We start from the raw sequence: 16,998 nt of genomic DNA, 5'->3' as shown, positions 1-16,998 counted from the left end.
AATGAATTTCTTTATCTTTGTGATACATGCCAGGTATCAACATGGCTGAAGTTAGCGCTTTAGCATTAGCTTTCACTAAATGCCATGTTGATGTAGCATCTTAACGTTAGGACCTAATGTTTGTGATTAGTGCTTTAGGGTTAGCGCAGCTAGCAGTGCCCACGATCAGGAACTTTATTTAACATCAACAGGAGAGGAGTATTAATGTTTTCCACATGAAAAACTATTTATTTACAGAAAGTTCTAATCAAATATGGATTACCATTTAAAAGTGAAGAGATGGAGCTCAAGCGAAACTCTTTGCTAGGCTACAGCATGAGGTCGGCAACAGAACAGGAGGGACTGGTTGCCACATGTGATGCTGCTGTAATAATGGTGGAAGGAAACCGCAACAGAATGAATTCATCAAGTAACTGGAGAGGTTACAGTTCTTCACTGTTTATGAAACATCTCTGCAGAAGAAAAGATCACATCAGAGTGCATGCAAAATTCACAATTTCTCATTTATTTGCAGGAATAACACACACCCACATATATAGATCACACACACACACACACACACACACACACACACACACACACACACACACACATATATATATATATATATATAGTGGTAAAAAGTCCCTTCCTTTCCCAAATGAGGGATCTGTTTACATTTCTGGATGAATCCACTGAACCTCCAAGCAGGTCCTGGGTTTTGCAGTGTAGCGTCTCCCTGTTCCCACCTGACATTTAAGCTTTAAACACATCTAATGTGAAACTGACCCTCTTCACCTCTACGTCCCAGTCGAGCTGTTGTAGTTTTCTGCTGCAGCAGCAGGAAGGTTTATGCGTCGATTGAAGGAGAACAGATAACATCTAGAAGAAAGTGAACAGTAAGAATTAAAGATGAACGTCCCCACTGAGCACTGCAGCGGCCTGCAAGACAGTGCTCAGGGAAAAACTCACCCAAGCTCCACTGGCTGATTTTAATGAGATTCCTTTATAATTATGGGATTTTCACATTTTGACTCTCAGGCAGAGAAACAGCGTGAAGCTCTGAACTCAAAAAGGAGAAAATTTGAGAGAGAATAAACTGTTTCTCTGAGATTTAAGTTTATTTTGAACAAAATAAATAAACTTTGACTGAAATGCTTCAACTTGAAGCAAACTTCAGAATATTTTAAAGTTAAAAAAAATACTTCAAAAGCATAAAGATTAATGAAGAATTTTATTCATAAACTACATATTATGCAACAACAAAAATGGAGACCGCAGCTTGTCACAGACATTCAGGTAAAAACTCATTTATCTGAGCAGATTCACCTACAAACAATCAGAGAACCGTCAACATGCATTTATCTCTAAACCGATCAGCGGTTCGGGTTGAAGCTGTAAGTGAAATGATGAGCAGGCTGCAACAACAAAAGCACAAAAATGTCAGTTTTCCGATTTTAATGCAGAAAATCAACCGGAAACAGAGATCTGGTCAGAGACGTGACCCGGTCCTGCTCAGCCTCACAGATCTGGACTCAGTCAACTGCCGTCCAACCAGCTGAGGTCAGAGTTCAGTCCAGTCCAGGTGTGTGTGAGGCCTCCTAAAGAACAACCCAAAGCTCCAGGGACCCGCTGGTCCAGTCGGCTGCCGGCTCCGGGCCTCATGGCCCCGGATCCAGATCAGAACCGGACCAGAACCCGTTCCTCCGCTCCATCAGCTCTCAGGTTTGTCCTTGTTGGGCCCCATGAACTCCACCCCGTCGATCGGGATGTCCTTCTCCTTGATGGCCTTCTGCACGCAGCGCTGGTACTTCCGGAAGGTCTCGGTGCACGGGTCCCCGCTCCGGTCCCCCTTCAGGAAGTTCTCCGCGAACCAGCGGTTGAAGCACTGGTCGTACTCCCGCTTCAGCTCCGTGCAGGCCTCCCCGACGCTGTTCATCTCCGGGGATCCGGGCAGGAAACGCCGCAGAGAGGAAATTAATCCGGGGCCGGGATTTACTTTTCCTCCAGGATTCTCCAACAGCCACGCCGACTGCCCCTTAACACGGCTCAAGATTGGCTGCGTTTACACAAACGTAAAGCAGCGTGGGCACGTCGCGACGTAACAGAGATATGTGTGGGAAGAGTGACCACTCGGATAGAGTAATGCTTTTCCTAGTATCATTTCTTATGGCATTTACTATTGACCAGAACTTTTATTTTTTACTTTTATTTTTTAAAACAATACATTTTTTTTTAGAATTTTCACTTTGTCATTGCGGCAGTTATTTCTTTTTAGTGGAGATATTTCAGATTAACCAATGAAGCGCTCCCGTCTGTTGCTAATATTTTTCTCATATATATTTAATTTCTTTTTTAGGTCAGGTAACAATGAGACGTTCATCCTTGCAGCAAGAAAATTAAGGATTCACAACATGAATTTCATAAATATGTACTGAATGAAATGTCTTAAATCAAATGGAAATGTATTTTACTTTAGAATAAAATGAATATTTAACTTTTACGAAGAAAGAATAAAATTTATTTTGAAGAGCGAAGACAGCTGTACAAATCCACAATTAAATTAGATTTAGAAGCCTTGTGCCATTTGTTGCCCTTGTAGTATAGGTATTGTATGTTGATATTGCATTTGGAAGAAATGCTAAAATATTAAATACGTTTATATTAATAAAAATAATTCTTACGTGACTTTAGAAAAGTAACCACCGTTACTTCATAACCCCAAGTTGAAGACCCCTGAAATAAATTAATGGTTTAAAACTTTTTCTTAATCCTTTCTCTTGTACATATTTAAAAAACCGCAGAGTGAGACCTCTGTATTTGTTTAACTATCATCAATCCAAAACCCGCGAGAGTTGCGACAGCTTCAGAAGTCTCGCGGCTCTCATGTAAAACCTCACTCGCCAAGAGATTAAAATCCTCGATAATTTCCATTATTCGTCTTTTAGCGGAATAAATCCGGAAGCAGAGGATAGAAACAGGTGAGAAGAAGAGTTAAATGGGGAGAAATGGAGGCTAGCTTTTCGTAGGAGGTTTTTTTTTGTTGTGCTATCTACATTAGCATGCTTTGTTAGCGTAGCTTAGCTCGAGTCTTGTGTTTTTCAGCGGGAGTTCGGCTCCGTTCAGATGTTTAATGGTGCTTTCTGTCCTGTAACCGGTCCAGAGGTGCAACAGGATGTCCGACAGCGAGGACAGCGACTTTTCTGACAACCAGAGCGAGCGGAGCAGCGATGGGGAGGCCGAGGAGGTGGATGAGAATGAGGTGAGCGGCTTCTGATGGAGAGGGGGTGGAACACTCACCGACTGACCCCAAACCCTGTCAGTCGCAAATGTCCACAACTTTAAACATGTTCCCAGATGGTAGGATGCTGTAGAGCCTTCCTACGCAGACACTGGTTCACCAGAGGAGCAAAACAGTTCCAGTAGGAGTAATATTATTTCAACATGTTTAAACTACTGTACTGGGGAACTGATCATAACATCTGGCTTAATATTCTACAGAGATTTAGTCAGACAAACAAAAATGCAAATTGTGTTGTTTTAACGACTAAAATCACAATTAATACCATAATTGCAAACATTTTTTCAAATTCAATTTTCAAATATAAAAAAATATATATAAAATAAGTCACAATTTATTGGTTTATTTTCGACAGCACATTTAACAACAAAGCTGGTCTATAAACAAGAGGTCTCACTTCAACATAAACTCTCTCTGTCTGGTGTGTAAACGTGGTTCTTTATTCAGTAAAGTTATTTAGAAAATAATAGTGCTTAATAATAAAAGTCAAAAGCTTGGTGCAGTAAAGCTACTCCTAGAAGTAGGAGTAAAGTTTTTGGGAAAAAAACAACAAACACACTTAAATGTAAGTAATTTCTACCTGCTTATTCTTGTACTTGAACCCATGTCAGTTTTATCTGTAGACCAACCCTGGTCCTCAAGGCTGACTGCCCGGCATGTTTTAGGTATTTCCTTGCTTCAGTCCAGCTGATTTGAATCAATGACTGATTAACAGGCGTTTGTTGAACTGCAATCAGTTGAATCAGGGAAACCTCTAAAATATTGTAGGACAGTGTGCCTTGAGGACCAGGGTTGGGAAACGCTGCTGTAGACAACGTTTTGAAGTCCTAAAATAATTTTCAGGAGTCTTCAAAAATAATTAGTAGTTCAGTGTTGAATAAAGTACAGAAAAGAGCTACATTTTAAATATGGCAGCTTTATTATTCTTATTGTTTTCTCCTCTGATGGTGTTGAAGTTTGTTTCGTCTGAGATCTTCACGTTGAGCTCACTGAGGCCGGGTTCGTTTCCTGCAGGAGGAGGCAGCCAGCCCTGTTGGCAGCGATAAAGTAGCTGATGAGGAGGGGGAGGACCTGGATGATGATGATGAGGAGTATGATGAAGAGGAGGACGAGGAAGACGACGACCGGCCGAGAAAGAAGCCGAAACACGGAGGGTTCATTCTGGACGAAGCCGGTGCGAGGAGGCGACTCTTCTTCCTCTGCTGTTCTGTTGTTGGAGGGTGGGCGGAGCTTTAACACACACCTGTTCCTCCGTGTGTTTGTGCAGATGTGGACGATGAAGATGAGGATGAGGATCGGTGGTCGGAAGGAGGAGAGGACATTCTGGAGAAAGGTGAGATGAAAAACCCAACACAGATGCTGAGGCTGCTCTGCCGCTCAGGCAAGTAGATGATTAAATCTGCGTTAATTGAACTCGTTTTGGTTTTAAACCCGTTTTTTATGTAAATGATCCAACTGTGGTTCATGTAAAGAAGAAGTGGAATGTTTTGGTCTGATTTCTTGGGGGGGTGCTGTGGTGGCGTAGGGGATACCGCGACCCACGTTTGGAGGCCTTGAGTTCTCGATGCAGCCGTCGCGGGTTCGATTCCCGGATCCAACGATATTTGCATCATGTCTTTATCTGTCAGCCTACTTTCATATCAGGGACACTAGAGCCACAAAGACCCCTGGAGGGGTAAAAAAAAGTCGTGAGTGATGGCGGAGTCCAGCCTGACATGATGAGAGCGCCGCCACAGCATGGTTTATTTTTGTCAACAACACCACTGAATGCATATGGATCATTTATTCCTCAAGACCAAACTGCTCCTGTAATAACTCAAAACGTGGTTCTCCAGGCGCCAGCTGCTAGCATACAGTGCTAACATTAGCATTAGGCACGATGCTACTGCTAGCAGAACAGCAGTCAGAACTTCATATTAACACAAAATAAATATATGACTGGAATGCAGTGTGTTGTCATTTTAGCGTTAGCATGTAGCTTAGCGCTTTGCTGTGTCTGACGTTTATACACACAACAGGAAATGACATTTCAAAATAAAATGTAAGACGTCTTGATGCTGAAGACGGTGGAGGGAAACGACCCAGCGCTGTAACTGATCCAGTTCAGATGCTACGTTCTGTGATGTAAGAGTCCAAAACTTAACGGGGAATAGAGAAAACATGCATGATAGAAAAATACAATCAAACAGAATATAAAGAATCAAACAGAATATAAAGAATCAAACAGAATATAAAGAAATCCAAAATAGAACAAACTTCTCTGCTCTGTTAGAAACTCGGAGCGCAAAACAAAACGTATCCACGGCTAAAAAATGGATTTTATATGGAAAGTTTCCTTTATTGGAGCAACATGGGGGTCTAATGTTTACAGGAATGTTGTTCTGTGTGTGTGTGTGTGTGTGTGTGTGTGTGTGTGTGTGTGTGTGTGTGTGTGTGTGTGTGTCTCTGTGTTCTGACCTCTAACTGACCTCTCTCTGTCCTGCGCCGGCCATTGCTGTCTCCAGCCAACGGTAAAGCTGTTGCTCTTGTTGTCACTGACTCCAATTAGAAGTGAATGGATCATTACTGTCATCCATTTATTAACCCCCCCCACCCCCACCCACCCCCCCATCACCTCATCCCAGCACAGCTACGCCTGTCAGTCGGCACTCAGGGAAAAATCAGGCTGCAGCTGTGTGAGAGCAGCTCTTCTTCTGTGGTTTTCAGCCTTGGAGGACCAGCTGCTTCTCTTTCAGACTAACTCGTCCATCGGACCTGGACACATTTTAACTGTTTCTGGCAATAAGTTGCTGCTGTTTGACTTTAATGAGCAACTTACAGCAATCAGCCACAACATTATGACCATCAGTCAGGTTCTGATCAACAGGATTATTATCCGTTTATTTCATGCTGTTATTTCTGCTGCATCATGAAAATCCAACAAAGAAAATAGAAACATGACACACGCCGCACTTTTCAGCTGGTTGTTTGTACTTCATACACTTTATGATTTCTTATTACTCTCCTTCCATTTAAGACATTTTGGTAGAAATTAATTGATCCAATATTAATATCTGCATCGGTTCTGATATTGGAAATTAGATTAGGTATCATTGACGGTGTGTCTGATCTATGAGAGCAGATCTATTCAGTCTAACTCTACACCTTGTGCTCTGAGGGACGTCATGCTGTTTGACTTATTTCTGTCAGTATTTTATGTTTTATTCTCCTGACTGAACAGATTAACGTTGTTTTTCCGTGTTTGACCAGCCTGTTGTTTTTAAATGTGCTGGCCTGGAGCAGAGTTATTAATCACATTAATAATTCAGTTCATTTATGTCTGTGTTTAAAACACAAACGTTTGTTTTCCTGGATCAGATCGGGATCAGCCGATACTAGAGAGGATCGGTGCGTCCCGGCGCTTTGTGAGGCTTTGCAGCTGCTGTTGGTGGTTGTACGGTGGCTGGTTGGGGTCACGCTGCTCCTAAACATCACAGCTGTTGCTGCTCCTAATGCTGTGGCTGAGAGAAGCTGATGGCTCCTGATTTCTCGCTGCTGTAACTTCTGCAGCTCCTCGTCTCGTTGTGCTGCTGTTCAGAGCAGCAGGTGGAACCGGGTGCTGTGGAGCCTGCAGCTCCTCTACCTGCCGGTTTCTTTACGCTCAGTTTAGCAGAATCCTGGTTCTGCTCGGCTGGTCCTCCATGCCGGTTCTCCAGGCGTCCTGGTCCTGCAGCCTGAGGTTCTGATCCGGGCGGCTCAGCTTCATAAACTCATTAATAGGGTTTCCTCTCATCGAGCTTCTCGTGTCGTGCTTCCTGCCTCCATCACCGTTCCTGCTGATCACTTCCTGTTTGCTGACTCGTCTCTGTTCTTCCTCCTCTTCCTCGCTGGCGGATCCTGAGCAGAAGAGGCTGAAGGTCAGTTTCTCTCCTCTCAGACATGATGGACTCCATGTTTTGGTTCTGATAAACAAACGGTGAAACGTTTTCCTGTTCCACCAGCTTCCAACCTGGACCACGTGGTTCTGGATGAAGACCACTCTGGATCCAGGCGGCTGCAGAACCTCTGGAGGTAGAACCTGCGCCGATGGAAAAAATGATCTTGTGATTGGCTTAAAATGCATCAAATCATCTAGAAAAATTCAAAACCAGCAGAAAAACCACATCAGTGTGGAAGGCAGTACCTGCAAGCTGCTGGGAGTTGTTGAGTTTAGTGGTGAATGTTTGTTCTCTGTTTCTGCAACATTTGGTTTCCCTGCAGGAAGCAGCGTGTGAACCTGGTTTAACCTCTGACCTCGGCAGTCGGCTGCCGACCAGCAGCAGCTTTCCTCAGAGCAAAGGCTGACTCACTGTTTGTGTTTCAGGGACTCCAGGGAGGAGGCGCTGGGCGAATACTACATGAGGAAATACGCAAAGTCCTCCGTGGGAGAGCAGTGAGTACTGGACTCTGAAACCTTCTGCTCTTCCTCACCGCCTCTCCTCTCCGTGTCCTGGTTCAAATCCAGCTTCTCTTCAGGGATTTCCCAGTTTGAGTCTGAAAACTTCTGCAGCTTCCCACACCGACAACTACTCTGTCTGCCTCAACAGGGACAGAGTGGGTCTGATGATAAAGTCACAATCATGTGACCATAGAGACGTAATAATGGGAGAATCATTTCAGAAAACAAAACTGAGAGTAGAGTAAAGTCATAATAATGCCACAGACATAAAGATGTAATAATAATTCTGTGGTACCAGACTGACACAAGAATAATGTAGTGATGAGACTAAAACTATAAATTTGTAATATTGTAATAAAGTCATAATGATGCAAAACTACAAGAATAAAGTTGGGAAGTTTGAGAAAGTCCCAATCAATCAAAAAGGATTTTGCAATACGAGACTGATGAAATAAGGATAACGTAATGATGTGGGACTGGCGCAGCGAAGAAGTAATAATAATGAAGTCCTGATGCAGGAATAAATCTCCAGCTGCCTGTTTTCTTCCTTCACTAACAATCTGCTCACTCCTCCATGGTGACTCTGCTTGTTTGCAGCCATCAAGTTTTTCTCTAAAATAAATAATTGGCTCAAATTTTCACCCTGCCTGGTTTCACAGTAGAAAACCAGCAGCAGATTCATTCCTGAGGCCACATGGGGACAGGCGCCAGTCACCATGGAAACACCGATTTGATTTAAATGGTTTCTCTCCAAACAAACTGTAAAATAACAGTTCTCAGAACACCAATGTTAGTTGTCCAGAGAAAGTTAGTTTAAAGGAAGAATTCCCTTTTAGTCACAAGGTAGAACAATATAAAGAGATCAACAAAACGGCCATGTTTTTCTTCTTCTTCTGTGGTTTAGTTACGCTGGAGGTCCAGAGGAGCTTTCTGATGACATCACCCAGCAGCAGCTACTTCCTGGAGTCAAGTATGTAAACACTCACTGACCAATCGGCATCAAGACCCTCGATGATGTCATGAGCCTTTCATCTTGTTTTATATTACAGGGACCCAAACCTGTGGACCGTGAAATGTAAGGTACGGAAACACACACACACACACACACACACACACACACTCTCTCTCTCTCTGATCGTCCAAGCTTTCTGTGTGCAGATCGGCGAGGAGAGGGCGACCGCCATCGCTCTGATGAGGAAGTTCATCGCCTACCAGTTCACTGACACGGTAAGATGTCACCTGACCTCAGGCTGAGCTCTGATTGGTTGAGAGGGTTCAAACCCACCGATGGCTGACTGCTCCTCGCGCCGCCGGCCTGCAGCCTCTCCAGATCAAGTCGGTGGTGGCGCCTGACCACGTCAAAGGCTACATCTACGTGGAGTCGTACAAGCAGACGCACGTGAAGGCCGCCATCGAAGGCATCGGCAACCTGCGCATGGGCCTGTGGAACCAGCAGATGGTTCCCATCAAGGAGATGACCGACGTCCTGAAGGTCGTCAAGGAGGTCACCAACCTGAAGCCCAAGAGCTGGGTCCGGCTCAAGAGAGGCCTGTACAAGGACGACATCGCCCAGGTAACCACGTCGCCCGGGTAACGACCAATGCGGTAGAACTGCTTGCTTCCTTCCTCCAGTTCTTTAATCTCCAGCATTAGAGATGACGTCTGCAGGACGTTCTGTCTTTCATTGACCTTTAGGCAGTGAAAGTGTCGGGGACCTTTGACCTTTAGGCAGTGAAAGTGTCGGGGACCTTTGACCTTTAGGCAGTGAAAGTGTCGGGGACCTTTGACCTTTAGGCAGTGGAAGTGGCACCAGGTGTTGCTGTCGTCATGGTGACCTGTGTGTCTCCAGGTGGACTACGTGGAGCCCAGTCAGAACACAATCTCCCTGAAGATGATTCCCCGCATCGACCTGGACCGGATCAAGGCCAAGATGAGTCTGGTGGGTTCTGGTTCTGGTTCTGGTCGGTCTCCTCCTGTGGAGCTGCGTTCTGACTCAGACCTGTGTGGTTTGTAGAAGGACTGGTACGCCAAGAGGAAGAAGTTCAAGAGGCCTGCGCAGCGCCTGTTTGATGCCGAGAAGATCAGGTATGCTCCTGGTTCTGGTTCTGGTGAGCGGGTCCGGTCTGAATGATGAACTCTGCTGCAGGTCTCTGGGGGGGGAAGTCAGCCATGATGGAGACTTCATGATCTTTGAGGGGAACCGTTACAGTCGCAAAGGCTTCCTGTTCAAAAGCTTCGCCATGTCCGCCGTGGTGAGTCCACGCCGTCTGGTTCCGGTACCGGCCCGTGGTGCAGTGCGCCCCGGTACCGGCCCGTACAACAGCAGGTTCTGCTGTGTTTGTGTCAGATCACAGACGGAGTGAAGCCCACGCTGTCGGAGCTGGAAAAGTTTGAAGACCAGCCAGAGGGGATCGACCTGGAAGTGGTCACTGAGTCGGGTATGACATCATCACTCTCTCATTGGACGAACCGCCACTGTTTACAGAAACGACTAATCAGAAATATTACAGTCCTGCAGTACCTCTGTGGCCCACCAGGGGTCTCTGTCTGTAATTCCTTACTTCCTACTTTCCATTGGTAGGTACTTTAAGTGTGTGTGTGTGTGTGTGTGTGTGTGTGTGTGTGTGTGTGTGTGTGTGTGTGTGTGTGTGTGTGTGTGTGTGTGTGTGTGTGCGCAGGTAAGGAGCGTGAACACAACCTGCAGGCCGGGGACAACGTGGAGGTGTGTGAGGGAGAGTTGATCAACCTGCAGGGGAAGATCCTGAGCGTCGACGGCAACAAGATCACCATCTTGCCCAAACACGAAGACCTGAAGGTGCTTCCTCCTGACCGGTCTGCAGGTAGCCGAGGCTCCGCCTCCTCTTCCTCCGCTCACCCCGTCTCCGTCTCCCGAGCAGGACCCGCTGGAGTTCCCGGCCCACGAGCTCAGGAAGTACTTCCGGATGGGCGACCACGTGAAGGTCATCGCCGGGCGCTACGAGGGCGACACCGGCCTCATCGTCAGAGTGGAGGAGAACTTCGTCATCCTCTTCTCGGACCTCACCATGCACGAGGTGAGACCACACCCACCCTGACCCCGCCCTTCACCCACTGACCCCGCCCCTCACCCCATGACCCCGGCCCTCGCTCTCTCTGACCCCGCCCCTCGCTCGCCCTGACTCCTCTCTCCGCCTGCAGCTCAAGGTGCTGCCCAGAGACCTGCAGCTTTGCTCGGAGACGGCATCGGGCGTGGACGTCGGGGGGCAGCATGAATGGGGCGAGCTGGTGCAGCTGGACCCGCAGACGGTGGGCGTCATCGTCCGGCTGGAGAGGGAGACGTTCCAGGTTCTGAACATGCACGGGAAGGTTCTGACGGTGCGCCACCAGGCGGTGAACCGCAGGAAGGACAACCGCTTCGCCGTGGCGCTGGACTCCGAGCAGAACAACATCCACGTCAAGGACATCGTGAAGGTCATCGACGGGCCACACTCGGTGAGGAAACCGTCAGGAAGATTGGTTCTGGTTCTGATTGTGGTTCTGATTCTGCTTCTGCTTCTGGTTCGTGGTTCCAGGGTCGTGAAGGGGAGATCCGCCATTTGTTCCGCGGCTTCGCCTTCCTGCACTGCAAGAAGCTGGTGGAGAACGGAGGGATGTTCGTCTGTAAGACCAGACACCTGGTTCTGGCCGGAGGCTCCAAGGTAGGCCGGGTCCAGAACCAGCAGCTGGTCTCTCGTTGGACTGGGAACCAGCAGCTGGTCTCTCGTTGGACTGGGAACCAGCAGCTGGTCTCTCGTTGGTACTGGGAACCAGCAGCTGGTCTCTCGTTGGTACTGGGCACCAGCAGCTGGTCTCCAGTGGGCGGCGTTGGGCCGATGTTTGAAAGCCTCCAGCTGTTTTTCGTCTCTTCTTCTGCTGGTTTACATGCAGCTGCTCTGAATCCCTGCAGCCTCTGAAAGCGTTTCTCTTCTTCTGTGTTTTTTTTGCTGCGTTCAGCCGAGAGACGTGACCAACTTCACGGTGGGGGGGTTCGCCCCGATGAGCCCCCGGATCAGCAGCCCCATGCACCATGGCGGCGGAGGTGGGTTCAGCTGCAGCGAAACGCTGTGGAGACCACAAGTTTACATACACCCAGTTCAAACAAAGATCCTTCTTTTATTATGAAATCAGACCAAAACTGTTCTGGATGTAAACATTAATAAATGAATTCAGTTTCTTTCTCTCCTTATTGAGGCGTTTAAACAGAAATAATTTCACTGAAACCAGAGAAGTTTGGTTCTGATTTAACTTTAAACGGTGAGGAATAAAAGCTGCTTGTGTCTTTTTATAGGGGTATGTAAACTTATGGTTGTCTTGCAGTCACTTTGTCTCACCTGACTGAATGTTTGTTTATGTAAACAAGACGGATGTTCTCTGTGTGAGAATATTTACATGGTTTTATTAATTATGTTGAGACAATTATTCTGATTATCCTGCAGTAAACATGAAACATGAATTCAACTCTGTCCTCTCCCCCCCCCCCCCATCCTCCCTCCCCATCCTCTCCCCCCCCGTCCTTTCCGTCCTCCAGGCGCTCAGCAGAGGGGGGGCGGCGGCGGTGGCGGTGGAGGATTTGGGCGTGGCCGGGGACGCAGGGACAACGACCTGATTGGTCAGACGGTGCGGATCTCCCAGGGTCCTTACAAAGGTCAGACTGAGGGCGTTGTTTGCCGTCGGGTCTGATCTGACTCCCTGTGGTTCTGACGGGTCTGGACTCGGTTTCTCAGGTTACATCGGTGTGGTGAAGGACGCGACGGAGTCCACGGCCCGCGTGGAGCTGCACTCCACCTGCCAGACCATCTCTGTGGACCGCCAGAGGCTGACCGCCATGTACGTACGCACAGATCGGCTGCCGAGGTTCTGACCCGGTTCTGTTCAGGTAGAGGTCCGGTGGCTGAACCTTATCGACCAGAGGAGCAGCGTTAGAGCTGGTGGGTCCACATGCGGACCCACCAGCTTGTACCAGAGATTTGCTTGTAGAAAATACGACTGGAGTTTAATTTTTCAGCTTCCTGGAAAATATTTACAGCACAATTAGAATCTGAACTTTTTAAATTCAGAGGAGTACAAGAGGGCCGTGCATATTTTGGTTACTTCATTTTTCTTTTGGAACATTGAATTAAGACACAAGAAACAAGCTGCTGGATTTGAAGTCGCATTTTAGTAAGTAATAAATATTTCAGGACATATCTAGCTACTAAAAGATATTTCCTTCCTGACTGAAATCCTAGCTATATGTGCTAGCTAGCACCTGCTAGCTGGCAGTCATTTAGAACCCGTCCCACCATGCAGAACTCCTGGTTCTGGTTCTGTACTCCCTCTGGAGGTCATGCTCAGCATCATTTGTCTCCGGTTCTGACCCGGTTCTGAACCTGCGTGGTTCCTGTAATAATTTGGGTTTGGTTGTCTGAGAACCTGAAGCTGTAGAACTTTGGTTCTGTTACGGTTAAGGCATTTTTGTTCTTTCAAAACATGTAGGACTGAAGAAATGCTGCCACCTATAGGTGGGAGTTGGCAGCACGTTAAAAATGTTGACCATTTTTGCAGAAAGTCTCCACTGATCTGATCTGCTTTATGCATGAATTTCTGTGTTTTTGGGACTAAAAATCTGGTGTATCTGAGCAGAGAAACATTAATAACCCGTTTATTTCCTGTTTTTGCTGATTGTCTTAGATTATTTCTGCTGTTCTTACAGTGACACTCCCAGGATTTTACTTCCTGTTTCTGTTGCGGTGTGTTGCTGTTTCCTGTTTGTGTCGGAGCTGCAGCTCATTTCTCCGTCTTCCCTCCATCCAGGGGAGCGAAGAGGCACACCGGGTCGACCTCGGCCCACGGACGCACCCCCATGTTCGGCTCCCAGACCCCCATGTACGGCGCCGGCTCCAGGACGCCCATCTATGGCTCCCAGACGCCCATGCAAGACGGTGAGACTGAATCCCACAGGCAGCTGGGGTCAGAGTTCATTCTGCTGTCCCACAAACGTTCTGGTTCTGGTTCTGGTTCTGGAGCTGCGTCACAGAGGACATATTTGATTATAAACACGGCAGAAAGAGCCGGCTCGCCTTTAAATTGTCGCCGGTTGCCATGGTTACCCACATTTATTCAGCTATTTGAACTTTAGCCAGCATGTTGGAATAACTTTGCTTCCAAATTAGTGAGAGAGAAACGTTTTTGTGACCCGGAAGCGTTAATGGACCTCAGTTTGGTCTCGGTGGATCAAACTGTGTCCCTCTAAATGAGACGGATCCTCAGTGAGGAAGAATAAAACACCAACACAATAATTCAATCATGATAAATTTAAACTTAATTTCCATTTGCATAATTTCCTCTTTTTGCTAAAAATTGGATAAAGTTTTCAGTTTTGGTCTCAGCTGGCAGATAATTCAGAATTAATTAAATTTTTCTGTTTTATTTAAAATGTCTTCCAGTGTTAAAAGTTTGAGAATTTAAATTCGATATTTGATAATTGTTCTTCCATTATTATTCCATTGCTAGAAATTGGTCTCAAAACTACATTATTGATTATCACAAAACATCTGGGACAATTTATCCTCCAGGAAAAGTTATAATGGTGACAAGAATAGTTTAGCCTGGTTCTGACCCGGTTCAGATCCCTGTCCTGACCCGTCTGCTGGTTCTGTTTCTACAGGAAGCCGAACGCCTCACTACGGCTCCCAGACCCCGCTGCATGATGGGAGCAGGACTCCTGGTCAGAGCGGCGCCTGGGACCCCAGCAACCCCAACACACCTTCCAGGTAACCCCGACCGGGACCAGCAGAACCAGAACCAGAACCGCTCCGTCTTCATCCCCACCCTCTGTGTTTTTCTCCGACCTGCAGGAACGATGAAGAGTACGACTTCGGCTTCGACGACGAGCCGTCGCCGTCGCCGCAGGGCTACGGTGGGACCCCCAACCCCCAGACGCCGGGCTACCCAGAGGTCCCCTCCCCTCAGGTTAACCCCCAGTACAACCCCCAGACCCCGGGAACGCCAGCCATGTGAGTACTCGTCCTGGCCAGCAGGAGGCGCCTGGGCGTCCTGTAACGTCTTCGTTGTGTTCAGGTACAACCCGGAGCAGTACTCGCCGTACGCTGCGCCGTCGCCACAGGGCTCCTACCAGCCCAGCCCCAGTCCCCAGAGCTACCACCAGGTGGCGCCCTCTCCTGTCGGCTTCCAGAACACGCACTCCCCGGCCAGCTACCACCCCACACCCTCCCCCATGGCCTACCAGGTGGGAACTTGCTCTCAGCGGGGTTCTGGTCCAGCAGAATCCAGCCATCAACGCTCTGTGTTCTCTATCGCCCCCTGCAGGCCAGCCCGAGCCCCAGTCCGGTAGGCTACAGCCCCATGACGCCCGGAGCGCCCTCTCCTGGAGGATACAACCCGCACACCCCCGGATCCAACATCGAGCAAGGCAGCGGCGACTGGGTGACCACCGACATCCTGGTCCGGGTCAAAGACTCCTTCATGGACCTGATGGGACAAGTTGGAGTGATCCGGAGCGTGACGGTAAGCCCAACTGGACCCGACCGGAACCAGGAGCCAGTGCGGACGCCGTCGCTTTAAGAACAAGCGCAGTGCGGACGCCGTCGCTTTAAGAACAAGCGCAGTGCGGACGCAGTCGCTTTAAGAACAAGCGCAGTGCGGACGCCGTTGCTTTAAGAACAAGCGCAGTGCGGACGCAGTCGCTTTAAGAACAAGCGCAGTGCGGACGCCGTCCCTTTAAGAACAAGCGCAGTGCGGACGCAGTCGCTTTAAGAACAAGCGCAGTGCGGACGCAGTCGCTTTAAGAACAAGCGCAGTGCGGACGCCGTCGCTTTAAGAACAAGCGCAGTGCGGACGCCGTCGCTTTAAGAACAAGCGCAGTGCGGACGCCGTCGCTTTAAGAACAAGCGCAGTGCAGACGCCGTCGCTTTAAGAAAACAGACAAAATGCTGCAAATGACAAAAACAGCTTTAAGTATAAAACACTGCAAACTCGTACAGAACAGAAGTCCTCCAGACCACCAGGGGGCGTCGACCAGTAAAATACTTTTACATTATTTACAGCACAGCAGCATATTTAATAATAGCACCTGCTGCAGACGCCCCCTAGTGGCCTGGAAGACTTTGGGTTTGTAGAGAGAGTTTGCTGCGTTTTGAACTTCCTGTTTTTCAGCCTGATGAAGGTTTGAAAAGTAAATGATTTTATGCTTGAATGAAAGTTTCTGCTTGTGAAAATCTCGTTTTGGGAGTTTTTATAGTGGAATGAAAAGTTCTGGTCCGTTTAGGGCGGACTGATGAGGTTCTGTCAGATCTGCATCGGGACGCCGTCACTTTAAGAAGGAAGAACGTTAACTTTCATTAAAGTTAAACTTGAGGAGGGAAAATGGGACGGTTTACTGACCCGGTACCGGCCCGTTTGCTGACTGAACCTCGTGTCTGCAGGGCGGGATGTGCTCCGTGTTCATGCAGGACTCTGAGAAGGTGGTGAGTGTCAGCAGCGACCATCTGGAACCCGTCACCCCGACCAAGAACAACAAGGTGAGTCCACCGGGACCGGACCAGAACCGGACCTGGGCCTCGCCCCTCCTCTGCCGTTGCCATGGTTACGGGCGGCAGAGCTGACTCCGTCTTGTTCTCCAGGTGAAGGTGATCCTGGGGGAGGACCGCGAGGCCACAGGGATCCTGCTGAGCATCGACGGAGACGACGGCATCGTCCGCATGGAGCTGGACGACCAGCTGAAGATTCTCAACCTGCGGTTCCTGGGCCGCCTGGAGCACTGAGGGCCGCCGGCCCCGGACGCTCCACTCTGCTTCTGTTCTGCTTTTAGTGCTTTCATGATCTGTCACGTCTTTGATTTCTGGCTCCCAAACAAACGTGTCGCATGAATAAACTGAATCAATCCGGCTTCCTCCGCTTCCGGATCCAGGATCTCCAGGTTTTCCAGGTTTTCCAGGAGATCCGCAGCTTCATGCTGGAGAACCACAGAAGCCTGTCTGCTCCTCTAGTTCCCACCTGGGGAACTTCCCATCAGTGTCCAGCTGTTCCCAGGTCAGAGGGCATTCATGTGAAAAAGTTAAATATTCAGTTTATTAATAAATGTTCACATGTTGATGTCTGAGGTCTCTGGTTGAATCTCTGGGAAATGAACCGTTTACTGCTCAGGTTTTGTGTTTCACTCAGAAATCAACCGGATAAAGTTAGCACACCCCATCAGTTATTCAGTTATTAAATGTGTCGCCGTCTGATCTTTTAATCTGGAAGCGATTTCATTTGAGTTTTACTGGTTGGAGGAAGCCATCAT

At 48.0% G+C, this 16,998-nt stretch overlaps 2 protein-coding genes across 4 annotated transcripts; one reads left to right on the top strand and one right to left on the bottom strand.

Moving 5' to 3' along the window:
* Positions 1-1,193: 1,193 nt before the first annotated feature.
* On the bottom strand, positions 1,194-2,398 carry triap1 (TP53 regulated inhibitor of apoptosis 1). Its single transcript, XM_044120767.1, has one exon. The coding sequence runs from the start codon at positions 1,916-1,918 to the stop codon at positions 1,694-1,696; it is 225 nt and encodes a 74-aa protein (XP_043976702.1). The 5' UTR covers positions 1,919-2,398; the 3' UTR covers positions 1,194-1,693.
* supt5h (SPT5 homolog, DSIF elongation factor subunit) lies at positions 1,567-16,808 on the top strand. Of its 3 annotated transcripts, none has more exons than XM_044120762.1 (29): positions 1,567-1,704; positions 3,143-3,241; positions 4,295-4,454; positions 4,548-4,613; positions 7,165-7,176; positions 7,261-7,330; positions 7,623-7,691; positions 8,602-8,667; positions 8,747-8,777; positions 8,856-8,924; positions 9,019-9,270; positions 9,547-9,636; positions 9,712-9,782; positions 9,844-9,949; positions 10,045-10,135; positions 10,376-10,512; positions 10,595-10,750; positions 10,875-11,168; positions 11,249-11,374; positions 11,670-11,754; positions 12,244-12,360; positions 12,440-12,542; positions 13,509-13,636; positions 14,362-14,467; positions 14,552-14,710; positions 14,775-14,943; positions 15,024-15,221; positions 16,139-16,234; positions 16,337-16,808. In XM_044120762.1, the coding sequence occupies exons 2-29, from the start codon at positions 3,155-3,157 to the stop codon at positions 16,475-16,477; spliced, it is 3,255 nt and encodes a 1,084-aa protein (XP_043976697.1). In that variant the 5' UTR covers positions 1,567-1,704; positions 3,143-3,154; the 3' UTR covers positions 16,478-16,808. The 3 variants fall into 3 exon arrangements, with proteins under 3 accessions (XP_043976697.1, XP_043976694.1, XP_043976695.1); XM_044120759.1 differs by lacking the exon at positions 1,567-1,704 and adding an exon at positions 2,810-2,960; XM_044120760.1 differs by lacking the exon at positions 1,567-1,704 and adding an exon at positions 2,816-2,960 and having other exon boundaries at positions 3,085-3,241.
* Positions 16,809-16,998: the final 190 nt, after the last annotated feature.

This window comes from Gambusia affinis, linkage group LG06 (assembly GCF_019740435.1).
Source record: "Gambusia affinis linkage group LG06, SWU_Gaff_1.0, whole genome shotgun sequence".
NCBI lineage: Eukaryota > Metazoa > Chordata > Actinopteri > Cyprinodontiformes > Poeciliidae > Gambusia > Gambusia affinis.
This window is presented reverse-complemented; position numbering and strand designations above follow the sequence as displayed.

Excerpts from the sequence above, each read along its gene's own strand:
- triap1 (XM_044120767.1), bottom strand. The coding sequence starts at position 1,918 with ATGAACAGCGTCGGGGAGGCCTGCACGGAGCTGAAGCGGGAGTACGAC.
- supt5h (XM_044120762.1), top strand. The coding sequence starts at position 3,155 with ATGTCCGACAGCGAGGACAGCGACTTTTCTGACAACCAGAGCGAGCGG. Across the intron at positions 3,242-4,294 it reads AGGAGGTGGATGAGAATGAG|GAGGAGGCAGCCAGCCCTGT; the intron begins GTGAGCGGCTTC and ends CGTTTCCTGCAG. Across the intron at positions 15,222-16,138 it reads GAGTGATCCGGAGCGTGACG|GGCGGGATGTGCTCCGTGTT; the intron begins GTAAGCCCAACT and ends TCGTGTCTGCAG.